This window comes from Equus quagga, chromosome 9 (assembly GCF_021613505.1).
Source record: "Equus quagga isolate Etosha38 chromosome 9, UCLA_HA_Equagga_1.0, whole genome shotgun sequence".
Classification (NCBI taxonomy): domain Eukaryota; kingdom Metazoa; phylum Chordata; class Mammalia; order Perissodactyla; family Equidae; genus Equus; species Equus quagga.
This window is the reverse complement of record NC_060275.1, coordinates 799,996-814,883: the sequence shown is the minus strand read 5'-3', so window position 1 is coordinate 814,883 and position 14,888 is coordinate 799,996. Positions and strand designations below refer to the sequence as shown.

General features: G+C 59.7%; 1 protein-coding gene across 5 annotated transcripts in view; it reads left to right on the top strand.

The window, feature by feature from the left end:
• NFATC1 (nuclear factor of activated T cells 1) overlaps positions 1–14,888 on the top strand; it is a 124,682-nt gene that overhangs the window by 56,281 nt on the left and 53,513 nt on the right. For all 5 annotated transcript variants that reach the window (XM_046671230.1, XM_046671233.1, XM_046671232.1 and 2 more), the window contains exons 5-7: positions 176–348; positions 2,374–2,514; positions 13,014–13,069. In XM_046671230.1, coding sequence (XP_046527186.1) covers positions 176–348; positions 2,374–2,514; positions 13,014–13,069 — 370 coding nt within the window. The remainder of the gene's footprint in view (positions 1–175; positions 349–2,373; positions 2,515–13,013; positions 13,070–14,888) is intronic.

The following is a 14,888-nucleotide window of genomic DNA, read 5'->3' as shown; positions in this document are numbered from 1 at the left end:
TCTGCAGGTCTCTCCTGGGGGTCAGCTGCTGTCCCGGGAGGGTGGGCCAGCCGGAGGGCAGGAGCAGGCCCAGCCCAGTGGGATTGGCCCGAGGCCCTGGGTGGCGGCCAGTGGGTGGACGTCTTCCATCCGTGCGTCGAAGATTGAGAGAAGGTGCGGCCTCTTGTTCTGGCAGCATTGACTGCGCTGGGATCCTGAAGCTCAGGAACTCTGACATCGAGCTGCGCAAAGGGGAGACGGACATCGGGAGGAAGAACACCAGAGTGAGGCTGGTCTTCCGGGTCCACATCCCGCAGCCCAACGGCCGGACGCTGTCGCTGCAGGTCGCCTCCAACCCCATCGAGTGTTGTAAGTACTGCACCTCCCCGTCCTCAGGTGACGCCGGCACCGGCCTCGGGGCAGACACCTTCTTTAGGGACGCCTTTTCTGTGCTTCTCGTTTGGGTGCCTGGTGAGCTGTGCTTTTCTTGTGAAGCCGCTGGAAATAGCTGTTCCTCCAAGGGGACAATCGCATGCCTGTCACGCGTGAACCATGGAAGGCTTGACTTAAGCTGGCGGTGGGTTTGGCTGGCTCTGCACTGGTGCAGGGCCTGCCCCCAACTCCCCACACTGACGGGGAGAATAAAAAGGAAAGAAGGTTAGTCCCGAAGCTCTGAGATGTTCTCATTGATCACGTTTGAGTTAATCCCCTCACATCTCAGAAAGCTTGAGAAATGGCCTTCTGCCTGTGGTCCGGTGATTGGACAAACCTGGAGCTGTAAGACTGCGAGCGACTCACTGCTCTTCCCTGGTGTGGGTGGGCTGCCCAGGTGTGACGCCGATGCTCCCACCCGGGGCCAGGCCTCATGGCTCAGCTTCCTCTTGCGATGACTTTGTTAACTTTTGTTGGCACGTGGGGTCACTGGTGAAGCGGTCTATGGGACACCGCAGCCCCTCTGCTTCAGCATCGCTTCCTTCCCGGCTCCCCTCTCCTCGTGGCCCTCCTTCCTGACCCGAGAGCGGGACCCCGGGGAGGTGTCGTTGGGACTCTCCAGGAAGATACAGTCGTCCCAGCTGCACTGCTGGCCGCTGTCAGACATCTCCTTGTCCAGGAAATGGCTTCCCAGCGGCCCCTCCTCCTTCCCGCACCTCTAAGGACCCCCAGCCCCGGGCGTGGGCTGTCTCAGGAAGCCCCCCGTCCTCCCGGCTCCCATTCCCAGGCTCAGCTGGGGCGTCTTGGTTTGCTCCTTTGCCTCCGACCTGAATGCCGACTGACCTCAGCCAGAGGGGCTCTTCCTCCCGTCCCCCAGCTCCTGCCCCGTGTTGGGGTCTCTGCCCTGTGCTCCCCTCACCTCCCCGCTTGCCGATCCCTCACGTCTGGTCTCGAAGGCGCCTGTCTCCACACTATGGACGGCTCGTGGGGTCACGCCACCTTTCTGCACCGTGATCTCCTCCCCAAGATGGAGTGGGAGCCTCACTCATGGGTCCCTGGCTATCAGGTGACTCTGCGAGGACCGTTGGCTTGTGCAGCCTGCAGAAGTGCCCGCTCTCGCTGTCTGCTTCTGCACGGAAGCTTCTGGCCGCCTTGCTGCACCTGCGTCCTTCTGCCTGTCCTGCCTCCCCCGGACAGTCAGAGCCCTGCTCCAGGTCTGCTCCCTGCCACCTGGTGATTCTACCAGCGCCCCCTCCCAGCTCCCTCAGACCCACATCCAGGCCTCCGACGGCCTCCATGTCCCAGCCCCTCTTGTCCCAGGGCTCCTGGCTCTTCTGGGACCTCCCTCACATGCCTTGCCTCTGGAGACTCCTACCTTCCATTAGCGCCTGGCCCCACGCCCCTCCCACAGCGCCCCAGGGTGGGGGCTCTCATGGCTGCTGCCAGCTTCCTGAGACCACGTTCCATTCCCACGGTACCCGGGCATCCAGGCAGGGATCTTCGCTGTGATCAGGCCGTCTCCATTCAGAGTGGCATGCTCCGTCCTCTGTGCAGATTGCTGGGGCGTCTCCCGCACCAGCAGGCTGCTCGTGGGGAGTGTGCACGCCCCTCACATGGAGGTTCATGCACACAGACCTGCACGTGTGCACGTCCCTGAGGGACGTGGTTTTCTCGCACGGGCCGATCAGACATGCTGTTCCCCTTCTCTGTTTGGTAATCACTCTGACCTGGAGTAAAGTGCTGCGTCCTGCTCAGGAGACGGCTGTGAACACAGCGGGTGAGGTGCGCAGTTGCACTGTTGTTCCATTACGAGTCACGCCATTCACCCTCCTCACCCGAGGAATGGTCTGGACGTGCCGTTCCTGAGGCCTGGCCACCCATCGGCCGCCCTCAGGGAATGCTGTGCGGAGGCGGGGCCTGGGGAGGCCTGTCACTCACTCTCGCTCTCCTGACCCCACGCAGCCCAGCGGTCAGCCCAGGAGCTGCCCCTCGTGGAGAAGCAGAGCCTGAGCAGCTGCCCTGTGCTCGGCGGGAAGAAGATGGTCCTGTCCGGCCACAACTTCCTGCAGGACTCCAAGGTCGTCTTCGTGGAGAAGGCCCCAGGTATTTTCCTCAGGAGAGGCCATTGTGTGGCTCCTGGCTTGGGCACTGGTGGGAGTTGTTCGGGGGGGTGGGGAGCGGCTGCTCCGCTGGTTGTGTATGCTGGGCTCGGGGCCTGCATGGAAAGCCAGGGCTGCGTCCAGTGGTGAGTGCACGTTTCTGGAGCCGTCGCGGGTCTTCTTACACATTTCGCTGTCAACACCACAGGGACTGAGGTGTGGGGACGCGCCAGGCCCGGCGTGCGCCCTCTCTGCGCTGCGGGGCGCCTCCCTCTCGGGTGCCTGCTCCTGCTCCGCTCAGGCCGAGTCTTGGGCAGCACCGACGAGCTCCTCTCGTTTCTCAGAATCGGCCTCCTCAGAGTCAGAGCGGCCACAGTCGCCGGTGGGACCCTCGCTCAGGCCCAGAGACCTTCCACACCCACTTAGCATCCTTCAGTCCCCCCTTCTTGTTGGTGCGCACCCTAAAGACGCAGAGGCAGACGCTGCTGTTCTCTTCCTGATGGTGGCCTCTAGAACCCGCCGCCGTTTTGTGTGCATGCGAATGTGGATCTCATCTGTACCTGTGTAGACCTCATCTGTGTGTGTGTGTAGACTTCACCTGTGTGTGTGTGTGTGTAGACCTCATCTTTGTGGGCGTGCGCACACTCCCGTGCGTGTGCTCGGAAGAGGAAGCTGTGGACAGAGGCTGCTGCAGGTCTGAAGGTGAAGAGTGTCTTTTCTCTGCTATTTGGGGACCCAGAGCAAGAAGCCCCTCGGTGTGCGGCAGGACAGATGCAGTGTGTGGCACCGCTCCTGACCCCCGTGTCCACGAAGAAGCTGCTCGTTGCACACGTGAACAGCAACGAGGGCGTGCAGGCCTCACTTCTCCCTAACACCCCGAGCTTTGTTTCTGGAGCCGGTTCCTTGCAGCTGGAGAGCAGCCCAAGGCCCTCGGCATGGTGCTGTGCCCACTCGGGTGGGGAGGGGCCCGCGGTGCTCGGGTTTGGTGGCTTGTTTTCCTTTTTCACATTTCCCAATCGAAATTTTCTTGAGAGCGCCAGGGCAGGCCTCACGGTAATCACTGAAAACCGCAGAGGCATTCAGCCTCCATAATGGGCCTTGATTTTGTACAGTTTGCAGGAAACTTAAGGTACTTCAATCAAAATGGACTTAAAAGTCTCTCACATTTAACTTGGTCTGCTATATAATCATGTACATAATTGGAAAATGTGTTTCAAACTATGGAGAAAACTCAACCCCGTGTGCCGACAAGGAGAAGCACTGGCATGGCTGGAACAGCCTTCTTTGCAGGAGGTTAATTGTGAAATAACTTGACCTTTTGAGCTTTAAACATGTGTCTGTGCGTGGTGAGGAGGAGCGTGCTCTTCTTGTGGCGAGACATTCGTGCTCAGAGCTGTCCCGAGCTGCAGCTCCCTTGGGCTGATATCCAGAGAGCTCGAGCAGCCTTTTGTACTGTTTTCCTGGACCAGTCATCATCTTGACGGCAGGACAGGACCAGAGGGTCCCCAGGATGCTCTCGGGCTGCTGCGGGTGCCCTCAGGGCCCCCGCTGCAGGGCACACTCCCCACGGCCGGGCTGTCACCTCAGTCACGGGGCTTCGCTTTGTGGCCTCATGGGTGCCACGTGGAGGTCGGCCACCTGCCTGCCGTGTGGGGAGCTTGGTTCCCAAATGTCAACTGTTGTCCTCCCCCGGGCGGCCCTGGCCTTCAGAGGGGCAGAGTCCAGTCTGTCGCACACCATCTCCTGGGCCTGTCCTCGACCGTCTTCCTCCTGCAGCAGCTCGGAGGGTGGTGACTGGACTCACGTGGACGCCCCGCACTGTGACAAGTGAAGTGTGGACAGCACGGTGGTACGTGTGGACCCTGTTCTAACTCCATGTCTGTGTTTAAACAAGGTTGTTTGCGTGTCACACACATGTTCACCAAGTCGCACGTTTTCAAAAGAAGGAAACAGACGTGCACACGTGTTCTTTCGCCAGAGGCCCTGCAGTGTTCCCACCCTCCTGCTGTCGGAGAAGCAGCACTAGAGCTGCTGTGCCACAAGTCAGCACCCGTCCTCCCCAGGCCACCCCACTCCTCCCCAGGCCGCCCCCATCTCCTCCCCAGGGCGCCCCTCCTCTCCTCTCTAGGCTGCCCCCCTCTCCTCCCTGGGCCGCCTCCCTCTCCTCGGAGGCCCTGGTGGGTGGGCCGGCTCCACGACAGGACGTCCCTTCAGCTGCTCCGGGCTCACGGTGCCAGGGACTCAGAGCTGTGTGTGTGTCAAGGAGTGGGTCCTTCTGCCTGGGGGCTGGCTGTAGTGCGTTCCCCCCAGGGAGGGCGTGCTTTCTCCTCTTGGTGACAGAGCAGGTGAGAGCTGAGCCCCGGCTGTCACTGCATTCGGCAAGTTGGAACAAGGCATCCTTGATGGCCAGCAGCGCAGGCCGCTCTGGTGGACATCAGCCCGGTCCCAGTGGGTCAGCCGAGGCAGGAGGAGGGGCCGCGGGGACTGCGTGAGAAGTGTCACAGTGGCGGTGATCAGAGTGTGATACAGCAGCGCTGAGCTCTGTCTGCGTGAGTGGTGGAGATTTCTAGAAGAGTCCTGTGGTTTCCCTTAGGTCTTTACTGTGCGTGCAGAAGGCCCAGTGTGAAATAGGCCTTTCCTCCGAGGAGTCACACGACGTCCCAGCCATGGAAGTCTGTGTGTGGAGGCCTGGGCACCCACACACCTGGAGGGTCGAGAGTCAGGTGCAGGACGCCCGGCAGTGCAGGACCTGCCGGCCTCAGAGACTGCAGATGTCCACCTGCGAGAATAGAATTGAAATGGTGACCCTCTCCCCCTCTCTCCCACTGAAGGTCCTGTAGCTCTTTTCAGATCTGTGAGTCAAGGCATCTATTTGCACACCCTTGTGAACATTTGAAACAACCCGGGGGCACTCTTGTCCAATTTACATGGAAACACCGAGAAGACGCCCCTGAAGAACATGAACTCTCTGCTTCGGAGTTGGGCTGAGACGGAAGAGAAGGCTAAGGTTTCGGAGGGTTAGTGGGTTAACATCGAGTTCTTGATGCTAAGGCCGAAGACAGCGCCTTCTGTGAAGTCACCGGTCTCTTCTGCTGCAATTGTTGGGAACCTTGAGTGAAGCCCGTTGTGACTACTTTGCCGAATAACCAACCTCACCAAAACTTAGGGGCTTCAAACAACAACCACTTCATCTACTGGTGACTGTGCATGGGCTGGACTCAGGGTAATTTGTGCGGCCACCTCGAGCTGGCATGTCAGCTGGGGCCGGATGGCGGTCTTCTCTGCGTGTGGTCTCAGGGTCTCCCGAGAGGTCTCCTGCAAGGCCTCTGACACCCTACGTGGGCCTGGACCATGAACAGGGCTCCCCCTCATCTGGGGTTCCATCAGGTCCAAAACGCCCAGACTCGGGGGAGATCCCCCCAGGTGTAAATGTGGAGGCCCCGTTCACTGTGGCCACCAGTGACCACCCACCACAAAATTCGACCACTTCTCTTTCAAAACCTCTTCACAGGTGCTTAGACCCTTACTAAGACCCCTCACCCAGCACAGACAGTCTTGGCTTGACGGCCGGCCCTGGTGCTCCCTACCCCTTTGCTCCAGCCCGGGGTCTGCACTGGCTTGTCCCTCTGCTGTGAGCCCTTCCCGGGTCCTGGCGCGGTGGGCTGCTCGCCTCAGTGGTTCCCACCCAGCACCCTCGGCTCGATCTTCATCATACCAAGTTTATTTATGAGGGTGTGGCTGTCACCCGTCCTCACGGGAAAGAGATGACAACGTGTTCGTGGGCAGCACTCAGCAAATGTCATTGTCAGCATGAAAGTAAAAAGTGGCAAAGATGTGGATGTTGTCAAATACTCACACACAGTTTGCTAAATTCCCTAAGACAGAAGCAGGGCTCGCCTCCTTCGGACTCGTGGGTTCCTACGCCGTCCCGAGAGCTGGAGCCCAGCCGGAACCAAACGCAGAAGCTGGCTCAATTTAAGCTAAAGAAGAGGCAAGCCGTGGTCTTGGTAGGGCCACCCCAGCCATGTGGCCAGCCCTGGGGTCCTTTGGCCTTGGGGTCTGGCTGCTGCCGTCGGCCTTTACCAAGAGGTCTGGGTGGCTCCGCCTGGGAGCCCACGGAGCTGTGTGTCTGTGGCTCACACACTTTCAGAGCCCTCGAGATACGAGGGACCAAGGGGACTGCATCAGTGCGATGCTCACCGGGCCCAGGGATGGATGAGACTGGAGGGTCCCGGGACACCTGTTCTGAGGCCACGTGACACACGAACTCAGTGTTGACTGTGGGGCCTGTGGCCAGCCGCTGGCTTCGCTGAGCCGGAGCTGCTCCTGGTGTTTGTGATGGAAGGGCCTGTGCACCCCAGTGTCCAGTTTCTGCAGGTTCCCAGGAGGTGGACGCCCATGGTGCTGTGGCCCCTGGTCACTCGTGCTTCCCAAGCCCCGTCACCTACTTGACTGCACCCGGCTTTCCTTTTAGGGCCAGGAGAGCGTCTCTCCATCACTGGCTCCATGGGGGCTGCTCCCCTGAAGTTCGGTTTGCAGGGTGAGGACAACCCCCAGACCCCGGTCTCCAAGGGCAGCCCATCAGCACTGGCCCAAGTTCCCGCTGCCCGAGTTCCCGCGGTGGGAACTCTGCCTGACGAGGCCCTTCTTTGGTTTCCTCCTCTCGGCCCTGTCCCCTGGCTGAGCCTCCAGCTTTCTTGCAGGAGGGAGGAGGTGCCAGGAGCACTATGTGCAGCCCCATCGGTCACCCGCCTGGTGTGGCTGCTCCATCCTCACCTGTGGGGAAGGTCTGGGTGCAGAGGAACCCGTGGAGGCTGGCACAGCGGCTGGCGTGGAGGGGGTTGCTTGATGTGCACTGCTCCATCGCGCTGGGTGGAGGGCGGCAGAGGGACCGGAAGAGGGGGCAGCGTCCCCCAGGCCCCTTCCTCTGACAGAGCGATGCCGGCGAGCAGGAAGGTGCTCAGAGAAAGGTGGTGAGGCTGCAGCTGTCCTCGCCTCTGTTTACCAGCTTAGCCTGAGCGCCCGTGAAGATGCCCCTGATGATGGTCCGTTGTGAAGGGAAACCACCAGGTTGTGCGGGTTCAGGGTAGACGGCCAGACGCAGGCGTCCCTGAATCTGTGAGTGTGGGAGGGAGGTAGGCCTCGAGCTCACACACCTCCCCTCCCTTGTGTTTCACAGACGCCCTGTTTGCTCCAGAAGGTGCAGCAGGAAAACGGCCGCTTTGCCCTGAGATGCTTCTTTGCGGGCAGGGAGGAGGCACAGGTGAACGGATCCGCTCTGTCCTCCCAGAGCTGTCCCTGAGGAAGACGGGGAAGGAGGCAGGCCTGGAGGAGACATGTGCATCTCTGGTCCGAGGGCTTCCTGAGCTGTGTGCCTGTGTGTCACGCAAGTGTGTGCGTGAGCGACTGGCGTGTTGTGCCTCCTTGCGCTGTGCCTCCACGGCGCCCCGGTCCCAGTGGCTCTCAGACCCGTCTGCTTAGATGAATTCACGTTCGGGGTCCCGGTGTCCCCAGATAAGACACTTGCAAGTGGCTTCATGAGGGGCCTCAGGCCACAGCTCCAACTCATCCCGCCGAGCCAGTGGACCGCCGCCCCTGATGGTGCTGGCATGGCTGCTGCTCACAGAGTGCGTGTTGGGAAATCGCATCTCCCAGCAGCACAGGGTGTGGGCCAGGGTCGTCATGTCGTTTCTCTTTTTGTTAAGTGTGAACCTGTTCACAATGTGGGCTTCCTAGTGTGGCAGTGTCGCGATGCAGGATCCATATGAAGGGTAGGTGCAGCTGGGCGGCTGGGGGACGCCCAGACCTGAAACAGCCAGTTTGGGAGTGTGTGTGGTGTGTGTGTGCATGAGTGTGAGTGTGTCAGGATGTGTGAGTGTGTGAAGAGCCCCTCACTGCCTGGGGGGCGTGGCTGCCCTGCCGTCTTGGCTGTGCTCTGCAGGCGGGTGACGCGCCTGGCAGCCTGGGTGGGCAGGGGGCCTGGGCACCCTGAGATTTTCCACTCCGGTGCAGTCAAGCTGGGGCAGAGCCAGCACGGGTCATGTTTCGCTCGCTCTGGTCATCCACCTGGTGCTCACGCGGCAACGATGCAGCAGCAGGCCTGGCCAGCGGCCCGCACCTCCCCCCAGGGTCTGGACCCTGGGCTGTGGCTGCAGGAGCCCCAGTTCATGCCGTGGCCACAGGGCTGCAGGCCCCACTTCCTAGGCATGCTGGTCCCTAAAGGATTTCTGGGAATTGCCCAGAGACAGACAGCTGGCTGTGGTGCCGCTCACACACCCGGAAGCCATGACTTGGCATGGGGGAAAGACCTCTCCTTTCAGATTTTCCTGGCGCTGGCACTGCAAGGGTAGGGAGGGCCACGTCCATGCACAGGGACAGCTGTCGTTACCCCGCTCACCCATGTCAGCTGGTCCAGGGGGCTGACCCCTGAGGGCGATGCCCCACGCTCAGTGGGGCAGGTGCTGCTGGGGTCCTGGGGTCAGCAGCCCCAGACCCGCCCTTCTCTGCCCAGCTCAGAGCTCTCAGGAGCACCTTTGCCCCAGTGTAGGGAGATTTTGGGGGGCTCCCACTCCCTTGTGGGGTTTCAGGCTGACCTCAAGGTCAGCATCCGACAGACGAGGGAGGGGGCGGGAATGGGATCAGATGCTGGTCTGGGAGGTGGGGGCTCAGCTTCACGCCTCGTGGGCCCCTGGCCACACTTTTCCCCAAAGGGCACAGTGACTGAGGTGGGGGGCACGGGAGAGGTTGTGTGGCTGGGGCTGGCTGGGTGTGGGCAGGAGGGCCTGTCTGCAGGCCTGTGGGGGCTCCGTTTTGGACCTGCCCAGCTGAGTCCACAGCGGGTGGCTCATTTCTGTTTCACTCGAGTCTCTTCTGGGGGAAGTAGGCTGTTGCTCTGTGGCTGCCCCAGAGCGCGAGAGTCGGAGGATGGAGGAGGCAATGAAGACGTCCTGCCCGGTGATGCTCACCGTGGGTGGACATGCGGCTGAGGTGTGCCCTGCCCACCCTGGCTGACCCTGACTCCTTGGGGAGCAGCGTCCTAGGTTCCCCTCCTTGACCCTTCAAGTGGGTTAGGTCCCTGTGCAGGGTCCCGGCGTCTCCTCTGTGGCGGCCTCACAGGAGTCAGGGGGACCACCTGTTTACACCTCGCAGGCTGCCTTCCCTGGTCGCCGGCAGCCTGGTGGCAGGGCGGTGTCACCCTCATGCACACTGGCCTTGGTGGCTCCTGGGTGTCCAACACACAGGCCGGACACACAGTTTGCACTCCACGGGGATCTGTGAAGAACAAGCAGCCCGCTCCCGTGGCTGACAGACGACAGAGGAGGGCACGGCCTCTGCATGGCCGAAGGCCTGAGTAACCCAGGTGCCAGGGAGCAGGCGTCATGCCACTTAAGTGAGGAACTTTCTGACCGAGGCCCTGCATTGTTTCCATTCTGACCGTTGGGCTGTGTGACCGTCAAACCACTTTAGTTAATGCTGCGACTCTTCAGGACTCTCCCGACATCGAAGAACGACCCCGGAACAGTCCCCAGAAAGCTCTTCCGGCTCCTGAGGAAGCTCGGGGCTTGCTGTGAGGACCCCGCTCAACCCCAGCGTCCCGAGGGTGTGGCGGGACATGCAGCCGCACCGCTGGCCCGGCTGTGGAGGCCTCGGGCGGGCGTGGCGGGGAAGCCTTTCCGATGACTCACGCTGCAGGGAATTCCCTAATGATTCGGAATATTTTTACTTCTGGGCTTGTGCACAGTTTCCTACTGAGAAGCCAGCAAGCTCTCGATAAGGCTGGAGCACAAAGGCACATTCAGGCCGACTGCTTCCCTTCCTAGCAGAGGCTCAAGTTTTGCACAACACCCAGGCCGGCCTGCGCTGTGCAGAGGAGAGTGCCCAGAGGCTGATGGCAAGGGGTCTGACCGGCACCAGCTCCTGTGACATCAGCAGTCAGTGGCCACTGCTAGTGCCAGGGGAAGTGAGAACCATTTGTGTAATTTCCTAAAGAGTCCGAAATTGTCAGCCATCTTTAAGCTGCCTCAGTCCTGTCTTGTCCCTGAACCATTGCTGTGCATACGTTTCTGGCTGTAAATAGACACTGGCCTTTAAAAGACAATTCTCTTAGGATCCCTAAGCAGGAACAGAAGCCCCAAATGCCAGCCCCCTTGGGCTGTTAATCGACCACAGATATAAAGACCTTCATGGTGGGAATGCGCAGGGGGGCACTTTGTGGGGTCCCAGAGCTGAACTTTTAATGGGAGTGTCTAAATGTGTTTGCTTGTGCTGTGTTAGGCTGTGACTCAAAGGGTCGGCGTTTTCGAAAGCTGTGAAGGGGTGGTGTGCCTGAGCCGGGTGGCTGGGCCTGGCTGCTCCTGGAAGTGCTGTACACAGTGGGACTGCATGGCTTGCCAGCCCCTGGGAGATGCTCCAATGACAGGCGTCCCACAGGCCCAGGAGGTGCTGGAGGGGAAAGACTCCTCCGGTGGAGCATGTCCTCTGCTGGTGGGCCCCACAGACCCCTCCATGCCTGCATTACACTTAATTCTCGTTACACGAATGAACCTGCAAAACATTTATGGGGAGGCCGAGTCTGGTCACTGGCCCCCCTCCTGGAGGACGGATGGAGGGCACTGTGGGCACTGGGTTCCCCTTGTTGCTGATGCGACGTGAGGTTTTGCTAAATGTCTTATCCCTGGCCCTTCTGGCCTCAGTTTCCCTTCCCCTCTCCCAACACACTCGCTGCCCTCCCTCTCCCCCTTCTGATGGGAGGGCCTGGACGTTCTCCAGAATTCCTTATTGAAACTCAGACTGATCTGGCAGCTTCTGTCAACAGGCAAAGACTGAGCAGCAGCTGGGTTTTGCCCCCAGCAGGTCAGAGTATAGCACCTAAAGCTGCTTTGTCTGGGGGGCAAAGACAGGCTTGGTCATAAGAAAAATTTTTAAGTTGTTTTTAAAAGGCACCAAGAACATGGGACACTTGGTTATAGGAAGAGTAATTTCTGTTTCCTTAAACAAGTGGGGGATGGCTGGGGCCCGACAGCGAGTCCCAAGCAGGTGTGGACAGCATGGCTCAGAAGGAGCCCATGTTCCCGGCAACGGCGCCTGAATCCTCCATCCTTTGTCCGCACCTGTGCCCGGAGTTAAGGACGCTTCTTTCTCCCGAGTCCTGAGCTCACAGGACCCGGGGAAGTGTGCTGCTCTGTGGCGCTCCTGGTGCCTGTGAGAGCCGAGGGCTGTGTTTGTAGTTTCCTGTTGTTTTTCCCTAGAGGAGACGTGGGTGGCATCCCCTGGGCCGTGGGTCCGCATTTTGTCCTGAGTGGGTTCATCTGGTGGACGGTCTGTGCTGGGACCTCGAGTCCCGAGGGGCTGCTGTGGTCCTGGCACACTGGCGCTGCTCTCGGCCGGCCTCCTTGTGACTCACATTTCCTTTCTGTCTCCACCCTCCACCCCTGCCCGCCGGCACTACGAGGGAGAGAAAGGAGATTTTGTCTAATTTATTTATAATTTCTTCTTTGAAAACAGAGCATAAGCAAAAACTAAGTATATCTAGCTATACATGTTCATTTGGGGAACCGATTTTATAAAAGATGGCGAGGAAAGAGGCCTCTGTCGGAGACTGACACCCATTAATTCAAATTAACTACCCAAACTAGTCCCCAAACAGTGTGCTCACCAGAGAGGGGTGTCCAAACTCCTTCCCAGGAGCGTGGGTCTAGAACCTCCCCTCCCTGGGCCTGGGGCCAGGAGAACAATAGCCCTTTCAGAGGCACCCTCGGGATTTTTAAACATGCAAACGGCCACTGGGGTAAGGTTAAAAATACCTTGTGTTTTGCATTTCTATATATCCTGATGTGGCCAGAAGTAGTCAGAGAAAGGACTTTCTTATTTACCCAGCAGTTCCTCCGCAGGAGGCAGGACCTTGGCTGCTGGGCCCTTGCTCATTAGAGTGACTCCACTCCCAAAAGCACAGAGGGTGTTGCGGGCTTTGCGGGGGCGAGGTAATTGGCCCGTGCTTCCCACTGTGTGCACTGCGGCTGGAGCTGCGGGTGGAGAGCCAGGATGCAAACCTTGGTCGGGGGCTGGAGACAGCGCACATTTTGCTGGGGTCGCCTGTCTTTCTCCTGGGCTCGCGCTCCCTGGGAGAGTGGAGCGTGGGAACCCTTCCGTGGTCGGTGTGGGGCTGGAGATGTGCTTGTGGACACAGGCAGAGGGGCAGGTTTCTGGGGCTCGCCGCCCTGTGGTCCCCGGCAAAGCCAGGGGTCTTTAGGCCCCCAGATCCCCTGCACCAAGTTTGGGTATGATTGTAGCCTCTCCCCTCCAGGCCTGCGTCTGCTCTCCGCGGGTCCCGCATGAGTGACTTTCCGCTCCTTCGAGTTAATAGCCGGGATGGCCCTAGCCGGGCAAGGGGTGGTCCCCTAATCAGAGGGGACCCATTTGCCCGGATCAAGGCAGGCGTCTTCGGGGTGGTGCACTCAACCAGGCACACAGAGTGACAGACTTCTCGCTGCCCCTTTCTTCTAGATGGCCACCACATCTGGGAAATGGAGGCGAAAACCGATCGAGACCTGTGCAAGCCAGTAAGTATCGGTCAGAGGTGCCGCATCGAGGGTGCTGCCAGGGATTTCTCAGGGGCTCGTCAGGCTGGAGGAGGGGGTTCCTGGCCCGAGGCGCGTGGCATCTTGTTTGTTAAAATGAAACGACTAATAAAAATAACCTATAGAGCCACAGACAAGACATAGAAATGATTGTAAAACACTTCCTAAACCAGCTCTGAGGATGCAAAATAAAATGACGACCCAGGACCAGACAGTGTGGCCACACGGGACCAGACGGCACACGGGACAGAGGCTTCTACCCAGGAAGTGCTTTGTAAACCCTGACAGTAACAGCTCTCAGCCACACGGTCCAGGACATGGGGGCCCACTCTTATGCCCGTGGTGTGGGACCCTTCTGTCACCCTCTGGGCTGTCATTGTCACCAGGAGTCCCCACATCGCCCCATCGCCCCCAGGAAGATGGGCTGTTCTGAGCCTCTGAGTGGGCGCCACTCCTGCCCGGGCATGCCGGGCCCCACGGCTCCACCAGCATCCTTGGCAGGGCCGTCTTAGTACGTGTTCTCCTCGAAGAACACCCACGACTTAGTAGACTCCCATTCTGAACATGAAGTCGGTGTGAGCTCAGATGTAATTGTGCCACTCACGGTTGCTTGTTCCGTTGCCAGTGAGCGAGCAGGTGGACGTGCAGGTGCAGGACATCTGCGTGCACATGGCGTGACCCGTCGTCGTGTGCCAGGCTTGGGGCCTGCAGGTGGGCTGCCCGCAGGGGCCCATCCTTACACTTGGCCTTTTGCAGCTTTCTCGGCACTGTTCACACGTGCAGGCACCTGCGCAGTAATGATTGGTTATTGGTGGAGACTGTCTCTTATCTGGAGTTGCACGGCTGTTCCGGCTCTTCTGACTCCTGTCCGCGTGGCAGTGCCTCTCCATCCCTCCTTCTCCCGTCTTTATGTTTAGTGTGGTTTTCCTGCGGTTCTGCTGTTTTAGCCTTTGGCAGTCTGTCTTTTAACTGATGGCCTCAGACCGGTGGCGCTCGCAGTGGCTGTTGACAGCTGGACGCTATCCTCCACTGGGAAAGTGTGTCCGCTTAGTCCCTCAAGAGCAGCAGGAATCTTAGGCTGACATGAAAATGCCACGGCTAGCGAGGGGTTCTTTGAAGTCCAGAATTCTCCCAGGCTCTGTGGTCATTGTACCGCCTGCTGCAGAGGCATGGACGGTCCTTCTCCTGACCACATAGGGTGGCGGGAAGGTCAGTATTCAGAGACACCACTCAGGTCAAGGACTGACTTTTCTCCCTGTGGGTCCTGGACTCCTGTCGTGTGAACAGGGGGCCCTGGGCATGGGGTTCACTGAAGCGACCCACGTAAATGATGCACTTGGCTGGCAGGACGCCGAGTCGCAAGGGGAGACTCTCAGCTGCCCCGGGGGTGGCTCTGACAGCCTCTGGCTCTGCAGGCCCAGCCTCCGCTCTCCTCAAGGGCAGCTCTGCCAGGAGGAAGTGTCTTTTACCTGAGACTCAGCTTCCTTCTCCAGGCTCTAATGCGCCTTCTGGAGCCTTTCTGACTGGTGTCAGGTGAGCGACTCCTCCCGCCAGGAGAGACCCGTGCTCCCAACACCGCTCCTCTCCAGTGATGCCCAGGCCCCGCTGATGCTCTGAGCCTCACATCCTCAGAGGCTCACACATCCGGAGCCTCACACACTCAGTGCCTGACACACTCAGAGCCTCACACACTCAGTGCTTGACACACCCGGAGCCTCACACACTCAGTGCCTGACACACTCAGAGCCTCACACGCTCAGTGCTTGGCACACTTGGAGCCTCACCATGCTCAGTGCCTCAC